A 27,104-nucleotide genomic window follows, 5' to 3' on the forward strand; every position below is an offset into this window, starting at 1 on the left:
GGGATGAAGTTTACTAAAATGCATGGCAAAAATCAAGCAAAACTGCAGCCACCTATCTTGTGATTTCTACAGTGTTTTGTATGAAAAGCAGGTACAAAATAGGATTTTCTTTAAGAGATAGCCACTGGGCATGGAGTGTGCTTGACAACATTTCAGACTCTTAATGCTTGTTCTATGATCCATCTGTGGTAAAATATTAACAAAAAATAAAAGCGTTTATTGATAAAGGGCATAGCCAGATGTCTCTCTCAACAGCAATGAATTGCAGGCGAAGGCTGACAGATCTCAGCAATTGAGTGAGCCAGGATAAAAAAAAAAAAATAAATACAGGAAAGGAATAGATGGCTTGATTTTGTAGATTTTCAAATACAATTATCACAGAATGTCAGGAATTGGAAGGGACCTCCAAAGCTCATCCAGTCCAATCCCCCTGCCGGAGCAGGAACACCCAAATGAGGTTACACAGGAAGGTGTCCAAGCGGGTTTGAACATCTGCAGAGAAGGAGACTCCACAACCTCCCTGGGCAGCCTGTTCCAGGCTCTGTCACCCTCACTGAGAAGAAATTTCTTCTCAAATTTAAGTGGAACCTTTTGTGTTCCAGTTTGAACTCACTACCCCTTGTCCTGTCATTGATTGTCACCGAGCAGAGCCTGGCTCCATCCTCCTGACACTCACCCTTTATATATCTGTAAACATTAATGAGGTCACCCCTCAGTCTCCTCCAAGCTAAAGAGCCCCAGCTCCCTCAGCCTTTCCTCACACGGGAGATGCTCCACTCCCTTCAGCATATTATCCTCTGCCAGAAGTTAATAACTTTCAATTACTTGGGCCTGTTTCATGCACACCAGGCCAGGCACCGTCAGGACCACTGGACCAAGTGCCAGCGAGGTCTGGAGTCAACGACACAACAAGTGGTGGGTCAAGCAAGTTGTGGATTTCTTTTTGTTTTTCATCTCTGAGCAAGTTAGTGATGTGAAGCCATCAAGAACCAAAAAGAGGGAGAAGTGTGTGTGTGTATCAAATGAAAAGACAGCGCTGTGCCTCTGGATTAAGAGGATGAAGGATCTTCATTATTTTTCAGGGTTATGAAACAAAAGATAGCTCTTGTCAGCTGTGACTTGCAATCAGACGGGAACTGCTTCAAGGGATATAGGATGCAGAGCTCAAGAAAAAGCGCAATATAGTCTGGGACAGAAAGGGTCATAGTTGGTTCCACAGGAACTGCCTGTCCTCCTATCCAGGAGATACCCACCTACAGGAGGGGGGGTGTAGCTGGACATCTCCTGTCTCTTACCCACATGTCAGCTCCACTGGTGTCTAAGGGTCAGTACATTTGAACAACAAGGAACTGAAAAAGTTGTAAATCAGCATTGCAATGAATTTCCACCACTGCTCGGAGACAGTCAGTGTTAAGCCTTTCTGTCAGGGCTATATTTGCTTTATGATGCTTACCTGCACAGAAAAAGGAAAATAATAATAATAAATCAGTAGATCACTAATGCCATTTTAATGGAAGATCAATGGCTGCATCTCTCAAATTACCATGGTTGTAAACTTTAAGACCCCAGAGTAAGATCCACAGAACGACCTAAGAAATCAAGAGGGATGTGAAAAATCATAAAACAAAATACTCAGGTTGCTGTTGTTGTTGTTTTCCTGGCAAACCCGAAGTGGCTCAACTCGCAGAGGCTGACGGGGAAAGGACAGAGATTAATTCCCTGCAAATTCCTTCAGAGAGGATGAGTGCATCCCTGGTGGCAGTGAGGAGTGGGGTGAACTGGGCACAGCTGGACACAGCTGTCCCCTTCCAGAATAACCTGGGCACAGCTGGACACATTTATCTTCTTCCAGACTAACTTGGGCAGAGCTGGACATGATCACATCCCTTCCAGACTAATCGAAGGCAGCAGGGCTGGCATATTTACAGGTAGGGTGTAAGTTGCACCCCGGTCCTAAGCCACAACTCTTTCCTTCAGGTGTGAGAATTTCCTCCTCCTGATAGTAAGCAATAGGTAAATTCAAAAATAACACTCAGGTGGCTGACACAGAGTATTTCCTGCTGCTCTTGTGCCAATGTTTCTTTTGTGGCATTGCTTTTGAACATGGCTTTAAGCATTGCCACTGTTTGATGGACAAGGGAGAGGCTGTCCCAAGGCAGAGACCAGACTCAGTTCAGCTCTAAAAGGTCAGAGAACATAGCTGTCCTCTTCAATATAAACTGCTTTATACTTGTGTAAACCCACAGGAAATAAAAAAAAGAACCAAAAAAGCACCAAACAGGCATTATTGGTACAGTAGGCAACTCCTTTGTGAATTGGCTCATTTAGGCATTCATTTAAATACAGTAATTAAGATTTAACACAAAACAGAGCTGCTTTCAGATGTCATTTTGAAGGCCAGATGATCTCCTCTTTATTAATATTATAATTTTAAACTATTGTCAGCTGATTTTTCAAGGATCAAGCTGTGAGTGAAGAGAATACACTGCTGAAGTGTGTCCTATTTATGTAACACAGTCAATGAAAATGAGAGATTGATTATAAATCTGTGATACAGAGGATGGATAAACTGCACAACTAAATCTCAAGGTGCTTTACCTGGACGATAGGAGAGAATTTATAGTTTCAGCATCTGCCATTCACCTTTTCTTTTTAACACCATATGGAAGAACACAATAGTGTTTAAGACAACATATTTCTGAAAACCTTTATGAGAAAGCCAGCAGCTTAGAGCAAATGAAAAATGAAATCCTGGAGGGAACACAAGTGCTCCTCTTCCTTTCCATAGGCATGCGGAATGCAGGAATGCGGGGGAAAGCAATTAAAGTATGATGATTCTAAAGGGGAATAATTATTTCACAATTACTTGGGAACATTACATTTATTGCTCTAATTAGTTTTTATTTTCCAAATAGGCATTCTTGTTCCTGCATTTTTCTTGCACCTATGAAGGTTTGTTTCCTGTTTTCCCACTTCTTTGGCAAGGGAAGCTCAGCCTCGCTCTCTCTGTCTATTCTCTGTTTTGTGACTTTAGCCTCTGCTTAACCTTGCCCTGTCACCAGTTTGTATTAATCAAAGGAAACCATGTCAGGAGATGCAATATACTTGGACAATTATATGAACACACAAGAAATAATCTGCTATAGAAACACAGTCTGTAGAAATGAAGAGAAAAAAAAATCACCTCACTGCTTTCAAAGGAAAGAGGTTTTTATGTGCTTAACTACAAAACAATTATTTTTCTCTAGAGGGTTGTCTTGTCAAAGTGTATTATCTTCATTCCAGGAGCTTTTAAAAACGACAAGATTTTGTACACCATTCCCCCATATCGGTTGGGTCAAATATTTTTATATTAATCTATGAATTACTTATGAAATGTGACTAGTCCAAATGCTCATAAGATATCAAACACCCTAAAATGCCAATGAAATATTTAGAGTTGTCAAAGTTTTTTAAAGCAATCATAACTGATGATTAATTTGGATGATGAATACATGTGGAGGAGGCTTCGAAACTTGTAAGATCATATCACAGGAAGTGGAAGATATATTTAAATATTGTAGGTTAATACTGAATGGGGTTCTAGGCAGCCACTAGAAAAGATGATGGGGAGAAGGACATCATGAAATAACAATTACTGAATTGATATAAAAAAGATTTATTTTCCTTTCTGAAGCTCTTTGTCAACAATCAAGAATTTTCTTCTTCTTTTGCTTCACTTTCCCTCAGTAGTGGCCCAAGGAATCTGTCATGCAAGTAACTCAAGTAAAACGTCATGACACTTACAATGAACCTATTACTAAATAAAAGTTAGAATAAAATGCCAGTATAAGGATGAGGCTATGGACTTAAACAGCCGATACCCAGCTATCCATTTTCAGTTAGCAATTCATGGTTTGATATTCTACATATAAAAACACCCAAATAGTTGAAAAAAATTTTAACAGTATGTTGAATTTTCCCTGTGGTGAAGTTTGGTCTTGTTTTAATTATTATCTCTAGCTTATCATGGAAAAAGTCCTATTTTGCAAGTGTAGTGCAGAAAGGGAAGGTTTGTTTTTCCAAAGTATTAGCATGGCCTGTGAATGATAACATCCCTTATTTATTAAACAATAAATACAAACAAACAAAAAGCATTGGAAATTTATCTCCACTGCCTTTCTAATTAGTATATTGCACATATATCTGATTTTGATTCGTCTTGGATTACAAGAGGCAGGAATTCAAAGGCTAAATGCTTTTACACGTAAGTGCCATAGAACCCGTGCAGTTGCATGTGGACTGCTTTAAGCATCATATATTTTATTGGCATTGTACTGAGCTATCAAAAATTAAAGGCAAATTTGAATTTGTCTTGGTAGCAACAAACACTATGAGTCATTGACATTAAAGGTCATCCCAGGCAGCAGAATGTGTATCGTGGAACAGAAAATCTTTGGTGGTATTGCAGAAATCAACGTGGGGGGTTACTATGATGAGTATTTAATCCTCGAAGCAACAACTTTACAACCATCCAGTTGGTGTGTACATGTAAGTCAGTGAAATTACTAAGCAAATTACATTGAACTCACATTTTATAACCACACTTAGTAACCGTTAACCCTCTCCTACCCTGCTTAAATGTACACATACTAATTCCACCTACATCTTCTCTTCAAAATTGCTTCCTCCACACACTTAATACACACAGGCCACACGTAACATCAGTCAAACAATCTCTGATCCTTTAAGTAGAGCACTAACCAAGCAGTCTCTTTTAAGCATTTACAATGACTAGAGCATCCAGCTTGCCATCTGCCCTCAAGAACAAAAGCTCATGTATCTTTACGCTTTATATCCTGGAGTATCTATTTTCCGAAGCCATTTCATTAACTAATTCTTGTTAATAAAATTGCCATTCAGTTACTAACCAGGTACACTGATGCCATGCATACAATTTAATTATACTAAATAATCATACTCAAAGTATCTGATGTTCTATTTAACTTAACAGCAGTAAAAATTGGGAGGAAGCAACATTTAAGAGCAATTAACAGTCTCACAGAGGTAAAAGCATTTTAAGTTTGATAATTATCAAACTGGCAGTTAACCTTCACAATAGGTATGCGCTGAAAGTTATTCCTTGAAAATCCTCCTTCGCTGTTGCTTGTTGAAAGAATGGATGATTCTGAAAAGAATTCCCTTTAGAAAGAATTTTTAAATGTGTAAAGAACGGGAAGTGTAAGCGACACAGTATGGTTTTCCTAAAACATCTGATACGCCACCGGCATAAAAGAAAAAAAAAAAACTCATGCAGTTCTGCATATTTTCACTGTGAAAGAGAAGAGTTTTACATGTATCTTGCTAATTGCCTCGCTCTAAAATAGGAAATTCCTTTCTGCCAAAGCCTGAACTAAGCGATACTCAATGGCTAGACCAGATGGCGAGGTTAGAAGTTTTGTGCAGCATCGTAACTCGGAGCACGCTCTGCGACGCCCCGTGCCACCCCCTGAACGCTGCCGGCCTCTCGCTGCACGGCTGGGGTGAGCCAGCTCAAGGGTGAGGGGCATACGTGCCCATGACCCCTTACGCGTAATCAAACTGCATTCTCGTCAGCACTGATTAGTCCAGAGAGCTGGGGACTTGCAAATAAATGTATGTTACTACTTGGCTAGAAGAAGGAAATAAGGATGTTTTCAATAGTGAAAGGCAGGGTAGCAAAGCTTCCACAGACAGCATTTACTTTCAAGATTTTTTTTAATTATTATTATTTTTAGGACTAGGAGCTCCCTTAGCAATTTAGCCTTGATATTGATTTGTATGCACCATACATGATCCCTTGAAATCCTACTTCTTCACAATTAACTTAGAGCAGCAGCAAAGCAAAGCTCGTTTAACACAAGGAAGCACATCACCACACGACCGCTGATGATGCAGGAGGTAAACTTCTTTCTTCAAGAGATTAGGAAGTCCCCCCCAATATATGAGGAACCAGCACCAATTTGACAATTCCATTATTAATCTTCTGTATTTTGAGATCCACTTAGAAGCTGACATATCTCTAGAGTAATTTTTGTTTCTTTGGACACACATTATGACCTGTGTCTGATGAACACTGACTGTGTTTCAAGCTGTGTTAAAATACATTACGGATGCCTCCCAAAGAAGAGGAGTATAAAGATAGCGATGCAGAAGGAAGAGTTTGACATGGAACTCTCCCCTCAAGAGGTAAGTTGGAGATAAAGTTATATAAGCCTAAGTGACAACAAGGCATCATCAGCCACAGTTAATAGTGCCTTTGAGCTTGGAGATGTTTGTTAACAGCATCTTTTCTGACTGCCTGGAAAGACAGCAGGTAAAAAGTCTAATCAAAGCTGAGATGATGAAAATAAGGGAAAGCTTGGCTGTGGCAAGTCCCCACAGAGGAAGCGATACAAATGTTCAGCTGTGACTTTATATCCTAATCATCAAATTTATGCAATTTATGTAAAAGGGAAGAAATACAGCACCTTTTCCACAACCGACTGGTGCCAATGAAAACAGGGATCTCACAATGGGAAAACAAAACACAGCAGAGAACTAGTTTGAATTTAAGATCACAGAATTGAGATAACGTGCAGCATTTACGCAAACACTGTGCTGTCCTTCAAGGACTGTAAAAATACTATAAGTCATCCACACCAAGCAGGTTCTCCCCCTGCCTCTTTCCCCCCTCCCACACACTCGTTAAATCTCAGCTGCCTGAACAACTGGCCAGTACCGAATATCTCCATGCAGAACACTGCTGGTGCAAGGGAAAGCACTTCAACTTAGGAGAAAGTTTGCTTGCCAGTAAAGAAGGTAATAAAAGTCTGAATAGTCTTAGATGGGGGCACAGTATGCAACCTGATTTGTGCAAATCACAGGTGACAGTCTCTGCTGCACACACGGGTTTATTTACACTTGTAACTTAAGTGCTGCCTCAACCGGAATAGCTCCAGTACAGAGTCAATGGCAAAGCCTCTCGCTTCATTCTAATGTAACTCAAATCACATTTGTCATCCTGATGAAAGAAGAAAAAGCAACAAAATAAAAGACATTTTGGATACTGTAAAAATGCAGCACAGTCCTCAGCTTTCGTATATTTCAGCAAGTGGCTATTTCCTCACTTCTAGCTTTTATTTTTTCATATAACGCTTAGGTTACCTGAAAATCCCTGTCAGTTGGCAATGCTCAAGAGGATGATAATAGAAACTTTCAGATTGAGATTAATGGAGCAGAGTTGGGCTAGGGGAATACTTCTCTTTCTGAAATTCCAGCATTCAGCACCTTCCGATAAACCTCCTCCCCAGTTTAACTGCGTGTAAAACAACCATCCTCACCCTAATTAACACTCTCCATACCAGGAAGCTGTCGAGAACAGGTTTAAAAGAAAAAAAGAGAAAAATCATTGCTTTCTGCCTGCTGTTATTCTCAGTGGATGCCCAGGATTTCATTCGAATTGACAAACTGAGGAAGCTGCTTCAAGCGGATTTTCATCCTGCTGGGGAAGGGCAGAGGTAGCACGGGTGGGTCCGGGCTGGGTGCAGGGGACAAGTGGCTGTGCAGGAATTCCCGCTGGGCACGGCGGGGAGCGCACGCGGTTCTGCGCGATCGCTGCGCGTTTCTCCACGTTGCATCAGCAGCGGATAAACACCCCCCCTCCCCAACCCTCACCCGGCCGCTCCTCGCCCGCCTTTACCGACCTGCCGGAATACTAAACACCCAGCTGCCGCCCTTTCGGGAGAGGCGGGGGACACAACACGGAGACCACCAAGTGACTTGAGAAAGGGGTGGGAAAATGAAAGGGGAGGGAAGACCCCCCCTTCTCCTCCCGCGGAGGGGCGGAGGGTGCGGGAGGGGACCCGGCCAAAGCCCCGCGCTCGGCGGCGGGGGGGGGTACCCGGTGTCGGGGGATGGGGGTACCCGGCGGCAACCCCGCCACCACTTACATTCTATCAGAGACGAGCAAGCGGCCGTCGACCATCATCTCCGGAAGGAAATCCAGCTTGAACGAAGAAGTCATGCTGGGCTCCGGGGGCGCCGCGGCGGTCTGGAGGGAGGATGCGGCGGGGCTCGGCGGATCCCACAACTGCGCCGGGCGGCGGAGAGGCAGGCACAGGTGCGGAGGCCTCCCCGCGGCAGCCGCCAGCCCCGGCAGTTGTCACATTTCTCTCCCCCTCTTTGGTTTTTTCCGCCAATCCCCTCCGAAATCGACTGCTGAGGCAACTGTCGGTGGAGCGCCAGGTGCTGAGCGGGGAGGCGGAGCCATCTCCCCGCTGCGGCTCCCCGTTAACCCCTGAGCCCCCGGCGGGGCCCGCCGCCCCGGGGAGAGGCCTAGAATAGGCACCGGGGATGGGGAACACGCCGCCCGGGGCTCCCCGCGGTGGAGGGGTCAGGTCGCCGCTTCCCCCGCAGGCAGCGCCCGGCCAAAGTTTGCGGGCGGCGGGGTGGGAGGGAGGGAAGAGCCGCCCCAGCCCCAGCGCCCGCCCGGCTGCCTCAGCAGCGCTCCCCGCTGCCCCACGGTCGCGTTTCGGGGGTGCACCCCCGGCGTTATCAAGGGGGCAGCCTTGCCCCCGTGGAGTGAGCAGCCGGGCACCCCCTGCTTCAATTTCTACCAGCACACGCGAGCGGTTTGCACAGAGCCAGTTCTTCCCAGTATGCTATGAAGGCACAGTGGCCACTGCCAAACTGGGAGCGCTGGGGACATTTAGGCAGAGTGCTCAGTCCACGCTCTCTCTACTCGAAATCCTGCCATTCAGACCTTGGCACCCATGAAACGCTCCAAGTGATGTTACTGTCTTGCAAGAGACTAAGTAGCAACTCTGTCTTCACTGATCAAAAATAGGAATTCAAATAAGTAACGATGGCAAATCCTTCCTTATGGCTGTAACCTGCTAAAACCCATTCCCAACCCCACTGCACTCGGAGTTGGCCACAGCCAGCACACAGAAGCGACACCACCAAGACTCACACAAAATTCCACACATACAAATAGCTGGAGCCACCCCCCCCACGCTACCGCCCCCTGAAAATCTGTATAAATTTTCCTTTGCGTCTCCAAAGCCTACTTGCTTCAATACAAAGCAGCTCCAGGCAAAAGAATATTAACATATTTACGAAGATTACTGGATGATCTGAGCAGTCTAGACAGACAAAACGTTTCTCTGCATTGCGTGTGCTTCTCCTTCTGAATCTCTCCCCAGGTTTTATGATTTCATTTGTTCTACATAATCAATGCTTGAACAAAGTAACAAATGCGAATTAAAAACTACTACACTTAAAGTTTTTGAAGAGTATTATAACATAAAATGAAGTTGACCAATAAATAAATATGCCATCAATCAAGCCAAGTGTTATTTAAATTTTGACCAATATTGATTTGACACTAAAAATACAGATGAGGAAAATTTTCGGAGTCTGGTTTATTGCACTAAGAGACTTTTCCATTTAAAACAGTTAAAAGGAAGAAAAACCCCTCAGGCTGCTGATTTTTTTGCCTACTTTGCAAGACTAAGGAAAGAAGAAGTTCACTTGGCCCTCAGCTTAATCCTTGCAGGACAGCTGCAATCCTGAACAGATATCTATAGCGTTATTAATCTGCTCAGTTCTATATGTTCACATACTGTCCTCATCACCATGGCACCTAAACATCTATGTAGACATGCACAAAGCAAAGCTGTGGCTTTTTACTCAATTAATAGCAGTTCCTCTACGTCACCCATCCATTACTGTGTAGGACTATACAGCAGATAACAAATAAGTACCAAGTAGAAATAAAAGGAGAAACCAGCCCAACTTTCTCTGGCTGGATGCAGCCACCTGAGTTTTGATCTGAGGCCTCCATGGTGGTTAATCCAGCCCAGAGCCGAGATGGATTAACTTTCGATTTCAAAATCTTGCCACTGTAGAAGAGACAGGTTTTAGCTCAGGAGAAATACAGGCAGCTCAGTGAGGATGAAGATACTCTTTTAAGTAAGAAGTCTCCACCCTAATTTCACCCTGTCCAGCTGGATCTGTACCTCTTCTTCATCGTTTTTTTTGATACGTGCTAAATCTAAGGGACTTCAGTCTCACTTAAGGACCACAGTCCCATTGCTGCTGACTGAAAAGTAAATCCACGCCTTGCACAGGATGCAAAGGGGGTGAGGAGGAGAGAGTCACAAATAATTTTGCTTAAAATCTGCATATGGAATAGTGAGATCTTTATAAATTTGTCCCATTTCACAAGGTGTAAGTGCTTAAAAATGCTTCATTAAAACGTATGTTCTTTTGAAATATTTATTTTTCCTTTTAATTACATGTGAATTAGCTGGAAGAAGCTGTAGGGAAGCCCTCTTACTGACTTAAGCCTTCTCAGCAGTTTGTTAAATTCTAGCCTCAAATCCCTTGAGGGAATAGTGGATTCAAAGCAGCTTTTAATCATACTATAAGGAGGGTGAAGTAGTATGTAAGTAGGTCATAGAGAAAGCATTACAAGTGCATAGGTTATTGCTTTATTTAACAACTACAGTGTAACACACTTTTCAAAGCACATTTGCTTTTGCCATTTAAAAGTTAGAGGCAGGAACAGCGACAAATGCAAAAAGAAACCCTCTCTATAAAAGATACCAAGATATGATTCAAGGAGAGCTTATAGGGAGAAACTGCATTTGAATAATTAGTTTCTCAAACATAAATTACGTAGCGTCTATGTATGAATTAACTCTTGAATGCAGAGGGTAAGTGGTGAAAAAAGAACATTTCACACTGTTACAGGCTCAGCTGTTATTTGTAACATTAATGCCAGTTTCTAGACCTGCACGTGTGTGCTAAATAGTGACTTTTATTAAAAATGAAGGAAAAATGGAAGATTTGGTCTTTTACTATAGTACAGAGGCAAATGGGGAAAGGGAATGGCAAATGAAGCTGCATTAATTTTCAAAGCATAAATCAGACAATAGATGCAAACACTGGCTTAGAGGAGCTGCATTATTGCTGTGCTATCGCTGCCCGCCGATATTAAGCTTTTTCAGCTGGTGGAGCATATGGCAGTTTTGAAGAAGGAACCTGGAATTTGGAATCAGCAATTCTCAGGCTTTAATCCTATTCCAGCTACAAATGTTGCCTCCTATCCATCCTCCCCTCGTTTCAGAGGCCCAGACCCCGTTTGCCCCCGCAGTTGCATCATTTACTCTTTGTGCCGTGGTTTCTCCATATGTTAAAGCATTGCAGGTGAAACAATTCCACCTCACGTTTGCAGACTAGTCACAGTTCAAGCGGCTTTTCAAACACAGAGCTATATGTAATTTCTCCAAATAACTCAACCTTTGAAAATCGAACACCTCTTCAGAGGAAAGGAAGAAAAATAGCCCAAAAAGTTCAGCTGGAGTAAGCCAGGGGTTGAGTGGTGGGTTGGTGTTGAGCGTATGATCTCACCCTGACATCACTGCTGGTGGTTTTCATTCGGTGAGTGACAAAGAGAGCAGATCCTATAGCCAAATGCACATCATGTCCCCTCTCCAGACCCCTCCTCACCCTTTCCTTAGTTGCAAGTCTTTTAATCAACTTGCCCCCACCCCCAGTATTGGGCCAAGGAAGTGCTACTGTTGGAAGCACTTCAAGGGAAAGTTTCCAAATGACTTCACTCTCTCCCAAGCCTGCAAGGCAGTATGAAGAGAGTTCAAATCCTCTGCTTTATTCCCCCCTAAGCCAATGAACATGCTTGGGATTCAGCTTATCTCTGGCATCAAAGCAAGTTTCTAACAGAGGCGGCAGAGGCAGAGCTCAGCGACGGCGGTGTAAATTTGGAGCGGGCTCAAATGACTTCAGTGGAATCACTCGAGAGCTTCCACTAATGCGAGGGGAAAAAGAAATCTGGTCCAGATAGTGTTAGTGAATGCAAATGAGGTGTTCACTATCTGTCACAAAGAAATAACCTTCCAGGCAAACCATCAGCCTGAAAGTAGTAGCATGGCTAAGGGCAGAAAACACAGTATTTGGGCTTGTGCGGCGGGACGTGAGCCTACCTGCCTATAAGGGAGAGAGGAAGCCCATCAGCTTAACTTTTATTAGCAGACTTCTGGAGGGACAAGAAAGGTAAAAGATAAAAGAGGAAAGCAAAACACATGAGCACAAGTCACACAAAGCATTCAGGCAGAGCTAAAGAATGTGTAAGCACCATAAACAATTAAAGCAAAAAGTAGTGCATTTGAGTGGAAAATAAAAATGGACCCGTTTCTGAACTGTTTTACATGTGAAGATTTTGTTTATTTGTAACAAGTCCATCTTTGCCAGTCAGATCTAACATTGGAGTAAAGTTTTGCATTATGAAGCCTTAACCTCTCATTAAGGATTGTTTTTATTTCTGAAACACACATCAGTCTTCCCTTCATCTTATTTTGAGAAATAAAACAATTTTACATAACCAAAACCCTTTTAAAAAGCAAATTTAGTTATTGATTAAAGCTGACGAATGAATTTTAGGTATTGAAATCTATCCTCTTGTGGTCATCCCCCCCACCTTCTGTAGGTTATTGTAGCTGATCAGTAATTTTCAGAAATAACGTCATTTAAAATCAGCCCTGTGAAAAGTTACCTCAAATTAAGCATTTCTAGAGCTTTCACTTGAAGCACATTGATATTACATAAACTTGGTTGCTATAGTAAAACTTCCCACTCGCTACTATTTTTTTTTTCCTTCCTATTTTATACCACTGAAGAGGTGATTTCATCCTACTGTGGGTATAAGGCCTTTGTTCCATTTTGTAGGTAATAACTCAATCTTTCCGAAAACAATTAGGCAAGATTTTATGGCACAAGGCAGATGCTACATGTGATGGAGAGCTGTCAGGAAAGGCCTTTAATTTGGAGGAACACTCTACTTTGTGAAGAGCCTGAAAATACCTGGGCTAGTCAATCATGACTCTCAGGCCCTATCCTGCATAGTGCTGGTGCTGAGCAGGATCTGGCCGGTACCATTTCCACCAGTTGGTCTCTCCACAGCACTCAGCACTGTATTTAGCAAATACTGAAGTAGTAACAAGTAAATATTTGCCAGACCAAGTCTTACCATCCTATTATTTATTTACAGCCCTATTGAAGAGCATCACTATTGATTTGTAGGTGTTGCCTTTATATGGTACCTTGTACGTATAGACACAAGACCAAGGCTTTTGTCAACCCAGTCCTATCTCAACCTGACAACAGACATTGACTGTTTTTCCCTTTTTTCTTCTCTACATTTATATTTTTTTCTTATTTTTAACAAAATATCTTTTTTTTATGGAGCACCTTATCTTCTCACCTGCTGATTGATCCCATCAACAACCACTACCCAACCTGGACAGAAACTGGGGTACTACACACACTGGGCAGAACTGATTTCCTACTAGACAGCAGGCATATTATTTATGGTTAAAAAAGGCACCTGTCCAAATAACCCTAAAAGAGGGAACTTGATATTGTTGTATTTGGCCATTATATTATCTTCGTATGAAAAAAATATGATCTTGTATTGCTCAGGACAGGAGGAATCACACACCTGGTGCTCTTATCTGTGTTGCTCCATCCTCACAGTGTGCAAGAACCCTAGTTATGCTTTCACAGCACAGGAGAAAAACCCCGCTATAACAAAAAAATCTCCTCCTGCCCCATCTAAAACCACAGGAACAACTACTAGTAGACACAAAAACCTCCCTCATTTTATATAAATCTGAGATTTATGAAGATTTTTGCCCAGTAGGGAGACTGGTTACTGTGAGAGGTACAGGATCAAGGAAGCGGATGGTAAAGATGGGCTGAATACAGCAAAAAGTTGGATCAGGAGCCAACGCTGAAGGGCAGATCCAACTCCAAAAGCAATGGGCAAAGGCAAGTGTGGGGTTCTAATGTGGCATAAGCAAAGCAAGACCTTGGGTAAGGACAATCAAAAGGGGCAGGAAGCCAAAAGTTCACTTATTCACTTAAAAACAAAATGTAAAAAATCTGATAATATTATTACAATATCTTAATTATACTCTTGTACTCGACTTCTAACAGCAGGACCTTCGTAAGGTTAGGACCTTCATAAGATTAACCTCTGTCTTTCCTTCTCATTCACTACTACCATGTGTTTTTTTCCTTTTTAAACTGCAAACGATTGGATCTCACCTTGCACTAAAATTGTAACATCTTTATGGCAGGAAATTTCACAAGTGTCTTTTTCACTTGTTCATCAAGCGCCTAGCATACATCTTGGTCCTCAAAACTAACAATCAATCACCCTGATAATATGTAAAGTAACTCTCTTTGTTTGGCATCGTTATTTCCTCCAGACAGAACCCATTAAACCTTAGACACGAAGGACAGAAAGAAAAGGCTCCTGCAGTAACTGTAAGGCATTCAGACATGCAGAAAACAGCACTGTGCCTGGTCCGGGTTATTATTTCCCCTTGAATGGATGCTGTAAGGATTGCCACATAGGTCAGACCAAAAGGTCCACCCAGTCCATGACCCTGCCTCTGATAATGGCCTGTAATGGATGCAAAGAGAAAGAGCATGAGTAGGCAAGTGTGTTGAGATCCTGCCCACCTTTAGGCTGAGGGACTTCCTAGAGTCGAGGACTACGTCCAAACTAAGACGTTTAGCAGGCTCAAAATCGCTGATTCAGTTTTTCCCCCAAAGTCTCCCTCTGAAAGGAACATTAATGAAGTTATGTGTTTATTAGTCCCAGAGCTGCCTGTTAAATGGGCTGTTCTAAACAGTTTCGGAGGTTTGGGGCTCAGTACAACCAATAGGAACACTGGCTTTCTTTTCTGAAACAAAACATTAAAACCAACTTAGTGATTAACATAAAATGTTTCACTTCAGCAGAGTCACAATAAGTCAGCTGCAACTTTTTTTAAAAAAACAACCCGTTGATAACACAATTTTCTAAGAGGAAAAATGCTGAAACCATGAGGTTCCTAGAGCAGGCATCTAGTTCAGCATCCTTTTGTGAGAAAGGCTCTTTAGGAAAAATTCTGGCCACTTTGTATCGCTATAATTGGGGGTGGGGGGTTAACTGAGTTAAATGTATGTTCATCAGCCATGCATAGACAAATCTCCATATGATTCATTGGAGCAGCACTGCAGAACACCTGATGTTGCCGATGCAGTTCTGTTAGTGTTTTGTTATTTTTAAAGGGGGTTATATAACTCTCTCATTAAAATTAAATGTGGGCTGAAATGATGCAGGCAAATTCTCAGGCTTTACAGTGAGCTTCTTCCTTGCAGTTTAGCTGAAAATAGATGATTTTTTAGGCAGAAGAGAAAGAAAACGAAACCAAAAGGTTGTTACAGTTGAAAAACTGAGTCTCTAAGAAGTTAAGTTTTCTGATAATTCACCGTTTCCTTTCTAGAGGGCCTCAATTCTTCAGATGCTGACCTGCAGCTTCCAGGGATAGCAGGTGCAGGATTTGAATCTAAATTTCACTCTGTAGCACAGCTATCGCATCATCCACAGTTATCTACACTTGCAAGGTTCTATTTCTAGATCTATGTCCGGGTGCCCTTGCTTTTCTCTTCACTTCTCCATTTGTCTGAAAGGGATAGTAAATTCTTGTATTCAATCTCTGATTTTCTATCAGTTTCTTTCCCCCCTCCAACCCTCTGCTCTATCCCCTTCCCAACGCCAGACTGTTGTCTGGCATCCTCAAAGGCTGCTCTTGAAGATGACCTGCTGATTTGCTGCCATGGGAACTCCAGAGCAAAGACAGCATTTACCCCTCGCACACCAAAGGGCACAAGCAACAGTTCCCAATGCCACCCCTCTCGCCAGTAAAAGTTTGCCCTCCTCTTATTTCAGAAGCCTTGCAGGGACTTTGGAAGGCTGTGCCTTAAATAACAAGAGTGCTGCAGCCTCTCTAGCATCCAGCAGCAGCCACTGCTGAATTATTCGGAGGGAGGTGAAAAAAATCTAATAGCATATGTGAGCACGCAAATTGCTTTTCAAAACTAGTGGAGAAAAAGCTTAGGCAGCAAAGTGTAAGACTTGAGAAAAACCCTCTCTAATGTAATGGCAGAAAGCGTTATCTTTGTGTAAGTGCCGTATTTAAAACTTCCTAAGCAATTTTATTGGTAGCCCTATTCTTTCGAATCAGAGAGAGTTAATTTAAAATTAGGTTATTGTACCTGAATAAGGGAAATGGCCTGACACATCAGCCACCGAGTCTGCTACAAGGAGAGACGAGAGAGTTATTATCTCCCTTCCCCACCCCCAAACAAAATTTGAGGTGTTTTAATTGAAATAGAAGGATCATTTTTACTTGGCTGCATTTTGCAGGGCAGCTTGTGATCCACACTATGTCAGTCTTGTCAGTGCACTGGCAGCTTTACAGACCTACGATACTTTCCTACAAGCACCGACTCATAAGAGCCTAATCCGGTAATGTGGGCTTAATGCGTAATATAATTTCACGAACCACCTAGAAACTGAGTGCAAACTTGAGAGCCGATGCTTTCCAGAAATATAATGTTAGCCATTCATTGAGAAAACCTGAGGATGGATCTATCTGATACTAGCCTGTGGAGTGGTCAGTGATCCTTAGAATATCAGAGAAAATAAAGTTGTGTGTGAGAACACCTAAAATCTTTTTATACCCTGCTTGAGCTGATTACCAGTTATGCTATCTCAGTCTCAAGACTGGAGTGAGAGATGAGAAAATTAGGGTCCAGGTCAGGATTTAGCCCAAATTTGGGAAAATTCCTGCCCCCTTCCATCCACTAAAGATAGTTAACCTCCAGTGCACCATTAACTTGCCAAGAACAGTATTAAAGTGACTTGCGCTGCAGTGTGAAATAACACAAAAGCAAAACAAAACCTAAAAAAAAAAAAGCAGCTATTTGCCACGGCAAGAGCGTTAGAGGAAAAAAAGAAACCCCGTTTTTATTTCCTCTGTGAGGATGCCAGCAGTCCTGTTTCATAAACTCCAGTGATTCATCACCATCCCAGGCAGCCAATCATTCGGCAGGTCAAGTCGAAATGGGCTGTAGAGCCAGCAACTCCTGCTGCCCCGATAATGCCTGTCATTCCAGGCATGGCGACATGCTTTCTCAACAGCTGCCATTTTCAGTTACCTTTTCTATGGCTGACATACAAGGAAATGTGTTGGAAGCAGTAAAACAGTCATAGGAAAGCAGTTGCGAAGATAAATAGCACCTGCACGTGATAATCTCTAATGTCATTAGAGAGGAAAGAAGGATGTGTTTGGAAATAGAATTTCTTTCTTCTGAAAGCATCGCTTGACTTGGGGGGGTTCATGGGGGGGGAGGGGGGGGATGGCTGAGTGCTGGGGGTTTGTGTTATCTTTTCTTTTCTCGAATAAACATCCAGACATTCATCATGATTATAACCTTAAGAGATATAACTATGGAAAAAGGGGGAAAAAAGAAAAACAACAACCAAAACCACAACCAAACGACAGCACATCCAGCATCAAGTAAAAAAATCTTATTGAATTCACTTGTGAGAAAGGATTTTGTACAGCTAGATTTTGCTTGAATTCAGTCACACTCACTTGCAGAAACACAACTGCTGTAATTAAGGGAAAAGAAAAGGATTTTCTTCAGTCTTTTCAGTCTTTATTCCGTAGCATCTAACTTAAATGTCATGAACTACTTGTTCAATGAATTATATGGAGTTGAATACTTTTTTGCAGATGGGAACTGAGTGGGAGTGTTGAGGGTACAGGAGTAAAGAAATAAACACCCGCAATGAAAATATGTTTAGACTTATGCGCACGTGTATATGTGCACATATGCACACATGTATACCTGCATGTTTGATACAGACCATGTGTAATTTATGTATGTATGTGATGTAAAGACCCTCTGTCTCCACACAAATGGTAAAATAAACCCAAGAAGCAAAAAACAAACAAACAAAACCCCCCAAAACCTGCTCCCAATAACACTGCTGGAACAAGATTTCAAATGCATAAGATTATCCATATTAATTTATGGTAATCTACAAATGAATGCTGCAGGGACTGTTCAGGTTATCCAAAATGGTACTTGCATCTAATGAGAAACTACCACAAAATATCTTCAAGACAGATTTAGTTGCATCCTGTAATACCTCCTGAATTAATATAATGCAAAACATAAACTACAAGCTATGTTTCCCCTTTGGAGCAACTGGCTCTTGAAATACCAAAGGAAAGCCAAGCTTTTCTCTCCACACAAAGTCCTCTTAGACGTCTTGCTTTCAGATTTCATCAACTTAGGTGTTTTCAGGGCTGTAAGCAGTGAACTTTCCATCAGCAGCATCTTCAGCTAATTAACCCTCCTGATTACAATAATTAGTATTGATTCACTCCTGAATGACTTCTTAAGTATTCAAGCACAATCTACACTTGCAGTAAAACTTCTAGATATGAATATTAATTGAATGCTCTCTTTTGTTTTTCAGCCCCAAAGGTATAGTTTGCAATCTTATATACTTAAATTTGATAACAGAAACCCTTCAGTTTTATTCTCATTTAACAAAGAGAATATTAACATGTTGATGTTAGAGATTGTGGTTCACGAATCTGAAAAAAAAATAAATAAATAGACAAAGACTACAGGCTAATAAATAAATATAATTCACTTCCATTTCCTATGGCAGCATGGAAAGCCAGTTCCCAGGTTAGGACCTACCCAGCCCTTGCTCTGACAAGTAGGACTGCGGACAGTCTTTCTTTTTGACATTACACTTGGTCATTGCAAGAACAAATAACAACCCATGCGGAGTCTGAATTAGCTCGTTTAGCGCTGTTGTGGAAACAGATGTTGCCAAGTTTGACAACTGCAAGGCACCACATTGCTTTGTGAATGGGTGAGATTCAAAACAGGTAACTCAAAGGACACCTGTGATGTTCATGCATAAGATCTCTAAACCTATACTGTCTCCCAAAACCTGACACTTTTGTTAAAGTATGCTAAGAAGTGACTTGTGTTACAGATTTTCTTAACCTTCTTTAACGTTAACAATAATTTTTATGGCTCAAAAAGAAATATTTCACTAAATATGCATAGAAAGAACTTTTTTTGGGGGGTTAGGGTTCACACAGATTAATTCAAAAATTAGTCTTTCATGTGAATGCAATGTCAGAAAATACCCTTAGAAAAGAACAAAGCAATTGGCAATCCATGACAAAAACCTGTAGTATGAGTATTTTATGCAGCGTTTTGTTCGAAAACATTAGGAACTACTGCAAGTTTAGCATGAACTCACCTGTGAGAAGAGCACTTAGGAAACAGTTTTAGTATTGAATAGTCCTTAAAAGTGGTGGATGGGTCTGCTGCCCAGGTGTCTGGTGGTGGCTGCTACAACAGAGCATTCACCCTACTCTGGGCAGTCACTAAAGGGGCATTTCCATGGAAGCGGGATTCACTTTATTGCCATTCACAAGGGGCAGCAGCTGCTGGAAAGCCCAGGCTGAAGGAAGAAAACTTGACTAAAAAATACCCCCTCCATCCAGTTCTGGCAGAGCAGAGCAGTTGTGAATGAGTTAATGTTTGTCTCGAAAGAAGTTCTTCCAAGAAAGTGAATTGTAGCATGGTCCCATTGTATTAAACAGCATCCTTGCTTTCTTCATGTTTATGCATAACACACAGCATGCTAGCACTACCTGATAATCCATAACCTCTAGGCTTCTAGTGTATTTTATGTGATATTACCTTTTTGTTCACGTGAACTCTATTGATCTGTACCATTTTAACACACAGGGGAAGGAGATGCAACAGCAACAAAAACAAATGAAAAAACAGAGCAAGCAGTCAGAGTCTCCCCATAAAACATTTTTTGTTGTTGAAATTACATGTTTTAGAGAGCTCTGACCCTTACCAATAAATATTTATTTATTTATTTTTAATTAGAGGGTCCTAGAGACCCCTCAACCCATATAAATCATGCCCTAGAATCCAGTTTAAAAAAGTCACAAACCCCCTACAATTACCTGACCTAGGCAAAAAATAAAAGCCACTAATAAGTATCACTCTTTTTCCTTAGAAAATTATTACAATTCTTACTAAAAGTAATATATTTACTTAACATGTGAAGTATGTAAAGACTCGAACAGTTTCAGAAACTCCACAGACTGATGACAATTCATTTTATTTAAGACAGGAGCTGCTGTCCAAGTAGTAACTCCAAAATTTTCAAAAGCTTTGTAACAATTTCTTTTCATAATGCATAAGGTGCATGAATATTTTGCCAAATTCAAACTCAAAATTGTTAGCTGCTCTAATGTTAAACTATAGCTGTCTAAACAGAAAGATAATTCATGAAATGTCATATGAATAATTTGTTAGATTTTGGGATAGGGATCATCCAGGTAAATTATTCTGCCTGACCTTAAAAATTCTAACGTATGCTAATAGCTGGATTATAAAAATGGAAAGTAGCATTTGCTCGCATTTTGAGATCTGATTTATCATTTTAATTGCATTTTCATTACCTAAACAAAATTAGAAACAGTATCTTCAAAACAGCAGTTAAAGTTGATATGATCAGGCGTAAAATCAGGCAAGGGCACATTTGGCAACTATGTATTTGCTAGATTGACAGCAGTATTGTAAGCTTTCAGAATCAATAACTTTTCTCGACGCAGTTAAAGGAGAGGTTTGTAATAAATCTCCAACTTAACGCAATAGGAATAATTGCAAGATGCAAACCTCCCCCTCCCTGCACTATTAGCAGCAGATATTAAAAGAAAACAACCATCACAAAATAGGCAACGCACTTCATATTCTCCCGTATATACAAAAAGATTAAGGGAAATGAAAAAGGGGCTGAGAAAAGGAACGAAAAAAACCCAGAAACAACAAACCACCCATCGCCAGACATACATTAAGCTACTTTGACAGCACCATTGTTCAGCTGTCCCATTGTCAGACCAAAAGATGTATTCAATGCTACAATGTCTGCTAGCAAATAAACAAAAGACTACATTTTTCAAAGCGGGGTGCCAATTCTAGCATAATTCTGTGTATATGTGCGTGTGTCTGTGTGTGTGTGTGTCTGAAAAGAGTAGTCGATGCTGGCCCCTCGCTAAACCTTGGAACATTAAGAATATATGTGTAATCCCACATATAGGAGTATTTAGATGTTTTTAAAACATCTTCAAGTGGTAAAGACTAGATACAGAATTAGTAACTATTTACATAGGCTAAGTGAAAATTAAAGTGATATTTAGGGCACTAGCTCTAATATGGAGTCTCCCTGAGCTTTTTCCATGATTTTTCCATGTCCTGTGCATAATAATGAATCAGGCAGAAATATTGCAAAGGAGGTGATAAAAGAAATACCAGCTCTCATTTTGGGGGGGGAGAAATTTTTTCTTTTCCCTCCTTGCCCTCGCCGTACATTTGTCATCACACACGAAATGTGCAATTTTAACTCGTGGAAAATGCTACTTGCACACGGCAATGCCTGTGTTTTCTTTTAAATAAGGAAACTACTTAATACACAGCGCGGTTATAGTTGCGGCGGGCCCAGGCAACTCGAAAGCACGCGTTAAAACAAAGGAGACAACATACCTTAAAAGCAGCTCCTCATTTCTCATAGTAACAGCGGATTTGGGACAGCGCATGCTTTCTGCACCGATATTCTCAACAAAAGCCAGTTCAGAAGTGCGCTCAAACATCAATGCCACAGTAGCTACTCACTAATGGCTACTCTTTCTCTCTTTCTCTCTCTAGTCAGACGCTGAGTGGTGGAGCAAAGGGGCCCCTGCAGATTCACTAAGCAGAAATAATCCTCTCTGACAAGTTATGTTGTCTGGGCATATTTTACATTAATGCACTGTGCTGCCTATAGGGGTCTTGTTTGTGTTCACTCTAGCCTAGCTGGTGTTAGCTCTCTTAATTACCATTCAAAAAAAAAAAAATTAGCAACATCTCCCCCCCACACTTCTGAAAAAACAATAATAAAATATATATAACTGAAAGAAAAAGAGGGAAAACCTATGGGTGAATAAGGGAAGGCTTTCCCCCTCTGCAATGATACATGCTTGATATGGATCTTTTGTTTGCCCTGCAAACTGGGTGAATACAGTGGCAAAGGGATGCTGGGGCTGGCGAGGCTTGTGCACTTTAAGGGAATTGGGTTAGAGGCTCTTTCTGGGGCTCTGGAGTCGCAGCTGGAGCTTTTGCTTTCTCCCTCCTTCCCTTCCACGTTCAAGGCTGAGTGGCTTTATGGGACCTGCCAGCTCACATCAGAGAGACTGGGGAGTATTAATGCTGGCAACTGGGGATCTTCTGCAGGTTTTCGGCTTTTCTTGGCAATTTTAACCCCTCTAAAACACAAGTCCAAAATCCCTTCAATTTTAACCCCACCAAAACACAACTCAGTTAACAAGCACCTGAATTTGCTTTAACCCAGACCTTTAGGCTTGGATTTGGCAGAGTTCTTGCAGACAGGAAAGGTGTTGCATTGTTCTCTGATTTACTCACTTCCTATGTATGAAAGGAACTATAGTGTGATACTGAAACAGCCAAACAGCCTCTTTGGCCCTACTTGGGAGATCTGCCATGTAATTTGTAGAAAGAGGTTGTAGCCTTCCCAATTGCTAGGGCAGCCAAAGGAAGGTTTATTTTCACAACTTGGTTTCAGCTTCTGCTGGGTAAATCTTCAAACCATGCAGCTACTTTTGAAGCAGGAGAATGGTTGTGGTTTTTTGTTTGTTTGTTTTGTTTTGTTTGTTTGTTGTTGTTGTTTTTTGAAATCTACATCAGATATTTGACTAAGTGCTTATTTAGTAGACTGAAGAAGTCAACAATACCGTGATGCTTTTTTCAGTCAAAGGCTTCTCTGCAGAATTGCAGCAGTAAAATGCATCTTAAAAATTATTATAATTTCCTCTGAGGTACTATTAAGATAAGAGCATGCAAAATTCAGTGAACATGAGTTGTCCAAAACCAAGAACCAGTCAAAAATCCGAGAAGGAGTCAAATACCCTCAGGTAGAAATAGATCTGGACCTCAAAACTGGAACTCAAACTTCTGCAGACTTCCAGCTGTACCTGCGGTTGATCTGAACCTCTTCTCCTACATTATATCTTACTTCCTTAAAATTTACTTCTACAATATCCTGATGCAGTGCTAGTGCTTCTAATTCCTAGACAGGAACTGGCATTTAGGGGCTTGATTATTTCGGTAAACTTGAGTCTGGAGATGAGGGGAAGGAGGGAGAAATGACCAGGATAAATGCACTGATAGCAAGATCTTGTCTTCCTGATAGCAGCTGTAAACTTCTATTAAGGTCATAAATTGTTTGCAACAGAAACGATGCTTTTGTTCTACACTTCTCGCTGAGCACTGTGAGACCCTGGGATTAGTTTCAGTCATTCTGATATAATATTTTTCGAATGACCAAAAGACAAGTTAAAAAACAAACCAAGGCATAATCTCTTCTTAATGATGTAGAGAAAGAACTGAAGATGGTAGTTTAGGAAACATGGATATCATGAAAGACTGTAAGTAAGGAGAAGACAGGTTTCAATTTGCTTCCCTTTTTATCTGTAAAACATGACTGGGATTCTAGTTGCTCTTGGAATAAAAAATAATAAATCATTTTAATGATTAGCAATTAAAACCAATTCCATGTTAAAATGTCATGCTCCAAGGTCAACTGAGACAACATAGCTTGTACTTCATGCTAAAAATATCTGAACAGTCATGGAAGGTGGCCAGGAAAATACTCAGCCAACATGACAAATCCCATACCTCCTGCCCCAAATACTAAATCTATTACTACCATATCAGGCATGGCCACCAGCACTCCAGATTCCTCCTCCTTCACTGTTTGCATCCAAACGACTTGTGCCCGGTGTAACTCACGGTGATGCCTGGGCTGCTCCAGACCAGCCTTGTGCTCATGAGGCTGATGTATGAGAAGAGGCAAACACCAGAGTATACAGAATATACAGCTGAACGGGAAGTGTCAAACACTCTGATAAACTGCTACAGTTTTCCAAAAATATGGCAAGGATCAGCATCTTAAGACACTACCAGCTGAGGGAACAAAGCTTTCTTTTCAGGCTACAGTAGAATGGATCACACAGAGCTCTTTGGTGGGGAATCAATGGGCTTCTGTTGGGCGGCTCCACGCAGTTGCAAGTTCTTGATCGTTTTCTGCACTTAGAAAGAAGGCGAAGCAGCAGCAACAGGAAATAAAGCGAAGTATTATAGAAGGGCTCATCTACAGCCAAAGGAATAAATAAAGAAAAAGAAAATAAAATCCACAAAGCGGTAATGCAGACAGACAAAAAGACCCTATGCTTTCTATCACACATAATGAAATGTCTGACAGAACAACATCTTCAGAGGGATCACAGCTGCTGAGGATGAGAGGGAATATGAGTATTATTTTTCAATTGTAAGATGTACTAAGCAGGAGTGCTTTTAAAAGAATATGGCTAAAGGGAAGATTAAACCAGATGCACAGGGCTATCTGGCTTCTTTCAAGATGAAAGTCCAGCTGTGGAGTTTAAATTTAACATTTAACATGAAAATTGATTGTAGATTCATAACTGATACGTATATATTGCAAAACGTTAAGCACAAATTACATACAGTGGAAATCTAATAGTTTCATTGCCCTGTATTTAATGTAAACCCAAACCTTCTACATATGGTCTATGAGCTTGCTAAACTAATTAGGTGATGTTGCAAATCCTTGAAAGACCACAGGACTACCAATCATTTACAGAGGCAAAATGATCAAAGCTTCTGTGGCAAACTGCAACAATGAGTAATTTACAGCCATTAAAAGTATGCCTTCAGATCTCTACTTCTACCTCAGGTTATTCTTTGAGCGTTCCATTTACTTACCGTGTTTTCAGAATATTCAGAAGCCCAAAACATAACGGCATTTTACTACACAATACCACCAGCCAAGTAATGAACTACATTTAATGACAGAGAAATGTTGGATGAGTGGCCAGGACAACAGCCCAAAAATCATGAATGCAATCATGAGAGGAATAGAAAGCCTTGATTCATTTTCCTGTTTTACCACATGTCCCCATGTCAGATCTTATGCAAGCCAATTAACCTCTTGCTCACATCTACATCCATAAAATGGAAAAACCCAATAAACTCCAGAGCAGTGTGACAATAACACAGAACACTAAAAGCTATATAAAACAGAGTACTATTGTGCATCACACAAACATTTAAAATACGCCTTCTCACAAGAGGGACTTGCAGTGGAAATCTCGGTTATCTGCTGTTCTGTGTAGTTATTTAGGCTGAAATCACATTTGTTTTAGATGTGTGAAAAGCTACTCTTTAATCTGATAACATTTTACTGTTTTAGACGGCTAAATCCCACCTTTGAAGTTGAGCAATTAGTCTAAGCTAGTCATCTAGGGTTTCTCTGTTGTCAGCATGGAGAGATTAGTTATACTAAAGAGCATTACCACCTCTCTCCATTGACAACAAAGGGATTAGATTCCTAACTTTTAGAAACGTATATTAGGCAAGATGAATCGCACCTACATGCCAAAAGCGAAGGTGAGAAATCCCCTGTTTCTGTTTCTTCATCGCATGTCCCTGTGCTCCATGGCACTTTGAGTGTGCTGGGCCTGCTGGGACCGCTGTGCAAGTGCAGCTCAGATACCTTGGGCATGTCTAACGCTTCCGGATGTAGTTGTAACCTGCCTGCAGGACGTCTACAGCAATCAAGTTGTAGCTAGGCAAGAATTCCAGGTCTGAAGCAGAATACTGCACCTCAAATCCTGTCTTCACTTTTGGGCCTCTCACTTCAAGAGAGACCTTGAGGTGCTGGAGCAAGTTCAGAAAAAGGAATGGAGCTGGTGAAGGGTCTGGAACACAAGTCTGATGAGGAACAACTGAGGGATCTGGGGTTGCGTAGCCTGGAAAAAAGGAGGCTGAGGGGAGACCTTCTCGCTCTCTACAGCTACCTGAAAAGAGCTTGTAGCAAGGTCGGGGGTCAGTCTCTTCTTCCAAGTAACAAGCGATAGAACAAGAGGAAGTGGTTTCCAGTTGCGCCAGGGGAGGTTTAGATAGGATATTAGGAAAAACTTATTCATGGAAAGGGTTGTCAGACATTGAAACAGGCTGCCCAGGAATGTGGTTGAGTCACCATCCCTGAAGGTATTTAAAAGATGCATAGATGGAGTTCCTAGGGACACAGTTTAGTACTAGTGTTAGGTTAATGGTTGGACCCCATGATCTCAAGAGTCTCTTCCAACCAAAATGATTCTATGGTTCTATACAGTACAACCTATGCAAAGCTTGAAGTAGAGAGGAAATTAGCCTCAGCTTCAGAAACGGGCCAAGTGAAGTCCAGCATGCTTTGAGAAAGCTGGCACTTCATTTAGTTATCTCCTCCTAAACTCTCCTAGGAAAAATGCGCAACTCATTTCCTGGAGCTCTTACGTTATGAGAAACCGTGGAACATGAGATCAAGTGTTGTTAGAACCAGAATACTCTGGACCACTTCACTGGTGAATGTGTGTAGCAAGAAATGGCCTATAACTCAGAAGGCTGTGCCTCATTAGGTTTTACCTCTGCTCTTATTGAAATTTTTTTTGCTTTTATGTAAAACACATTGTTACATATTTACCTCTGTTTCTCCTATTGATTTATTTTTTGTTTATGCAGGCTTTAAGATAACTGTAAGTGGGAAATTTAGTTTGGTACCAAACTCCAACTCTCTGACATCTAAGATAATATTTTTAGCAGAAAAGCGGTAACTACACGGTATTAGACAGTGCTGCGTTTTCTATTTGTATTATGCATGTACATACAAGTAGAGAAATTTCTTGACTGTTACAGGCTATGAAAACACAAAACACAGAGACATAGCTCCTCACCATTAAGTATCTTAATACAATTTTATGGGAAAATCATACTGATCAGCTGCAGAGGCAGGTGCACATTTGCAGACCATGCTATCTTCAGGACAGATACTAACTCTGTATGTGTTGTATGCTAATCATACCCACAGTATCTGCAGGTTTCTTCACTCTGTGCAGGAAAAGGCAAATTATTTTCAAGCTCCTGCAGCAGAGAGGCAACAAATAACAGCTTTTAGTCTAAGAGGGAACAAAAACAGCCTAACATTTGTCCACATCTGTTTTGGTATATCTTTCAGA

General features: G+C 41.3%; 1 protein-coding gene across 24 annotated transcripts in view; it reads right to left on the reverse strand.

Moving 5' to 3' along the window:
* CELF2 (CUGBP Elav-like family member 2) overlaps positions 1 to 27,104 on the reverse strand; it is a 562,200-nt gene that overhangs the window by 240,501 nt on the left and 294,595 nt on the right. For 2 of the 24 annotated variants that reach the window (XM_065050137.1, XM_065050140.1), the window contains exon 1: positions 21,520 to 25,880. The exons of 10 other annotated variants lie outside the window; for them this stretch is intronic. In XM_065050137.1, the coding sequence (XP_064906209.1) occupies positions 21,520 to 21,626 (107 nt within the window). In that variant the 5' untranslated portion in view covers positions 21,627 to 25,880. Of the gene's footprint in view, positions 1 to 7,949; positions 8,435 to 21,519; positions 25,883 to 27,104 lie in introns of those variants that run through there. 12 more of the 24 variants (XM_065050169.1, XM_065050163.1, XM_065050145.1 and 9 more) reach the window with 10 other exon arrangements.

Source organism: Columba livia, chromosome 1 (assembly GCF_036013475.1).
Source record: "Columba livia isolate bColLiv1 breed racing homer chromosome 1, bColLiv1.pat.W.v2, whole genome shotgun sequence".
Taxonomy (NCBI): Eukaryota; Metazoa; Chordata; class Aves; order Columbiformes; family Columbidae; genus Columba; species Columba livia.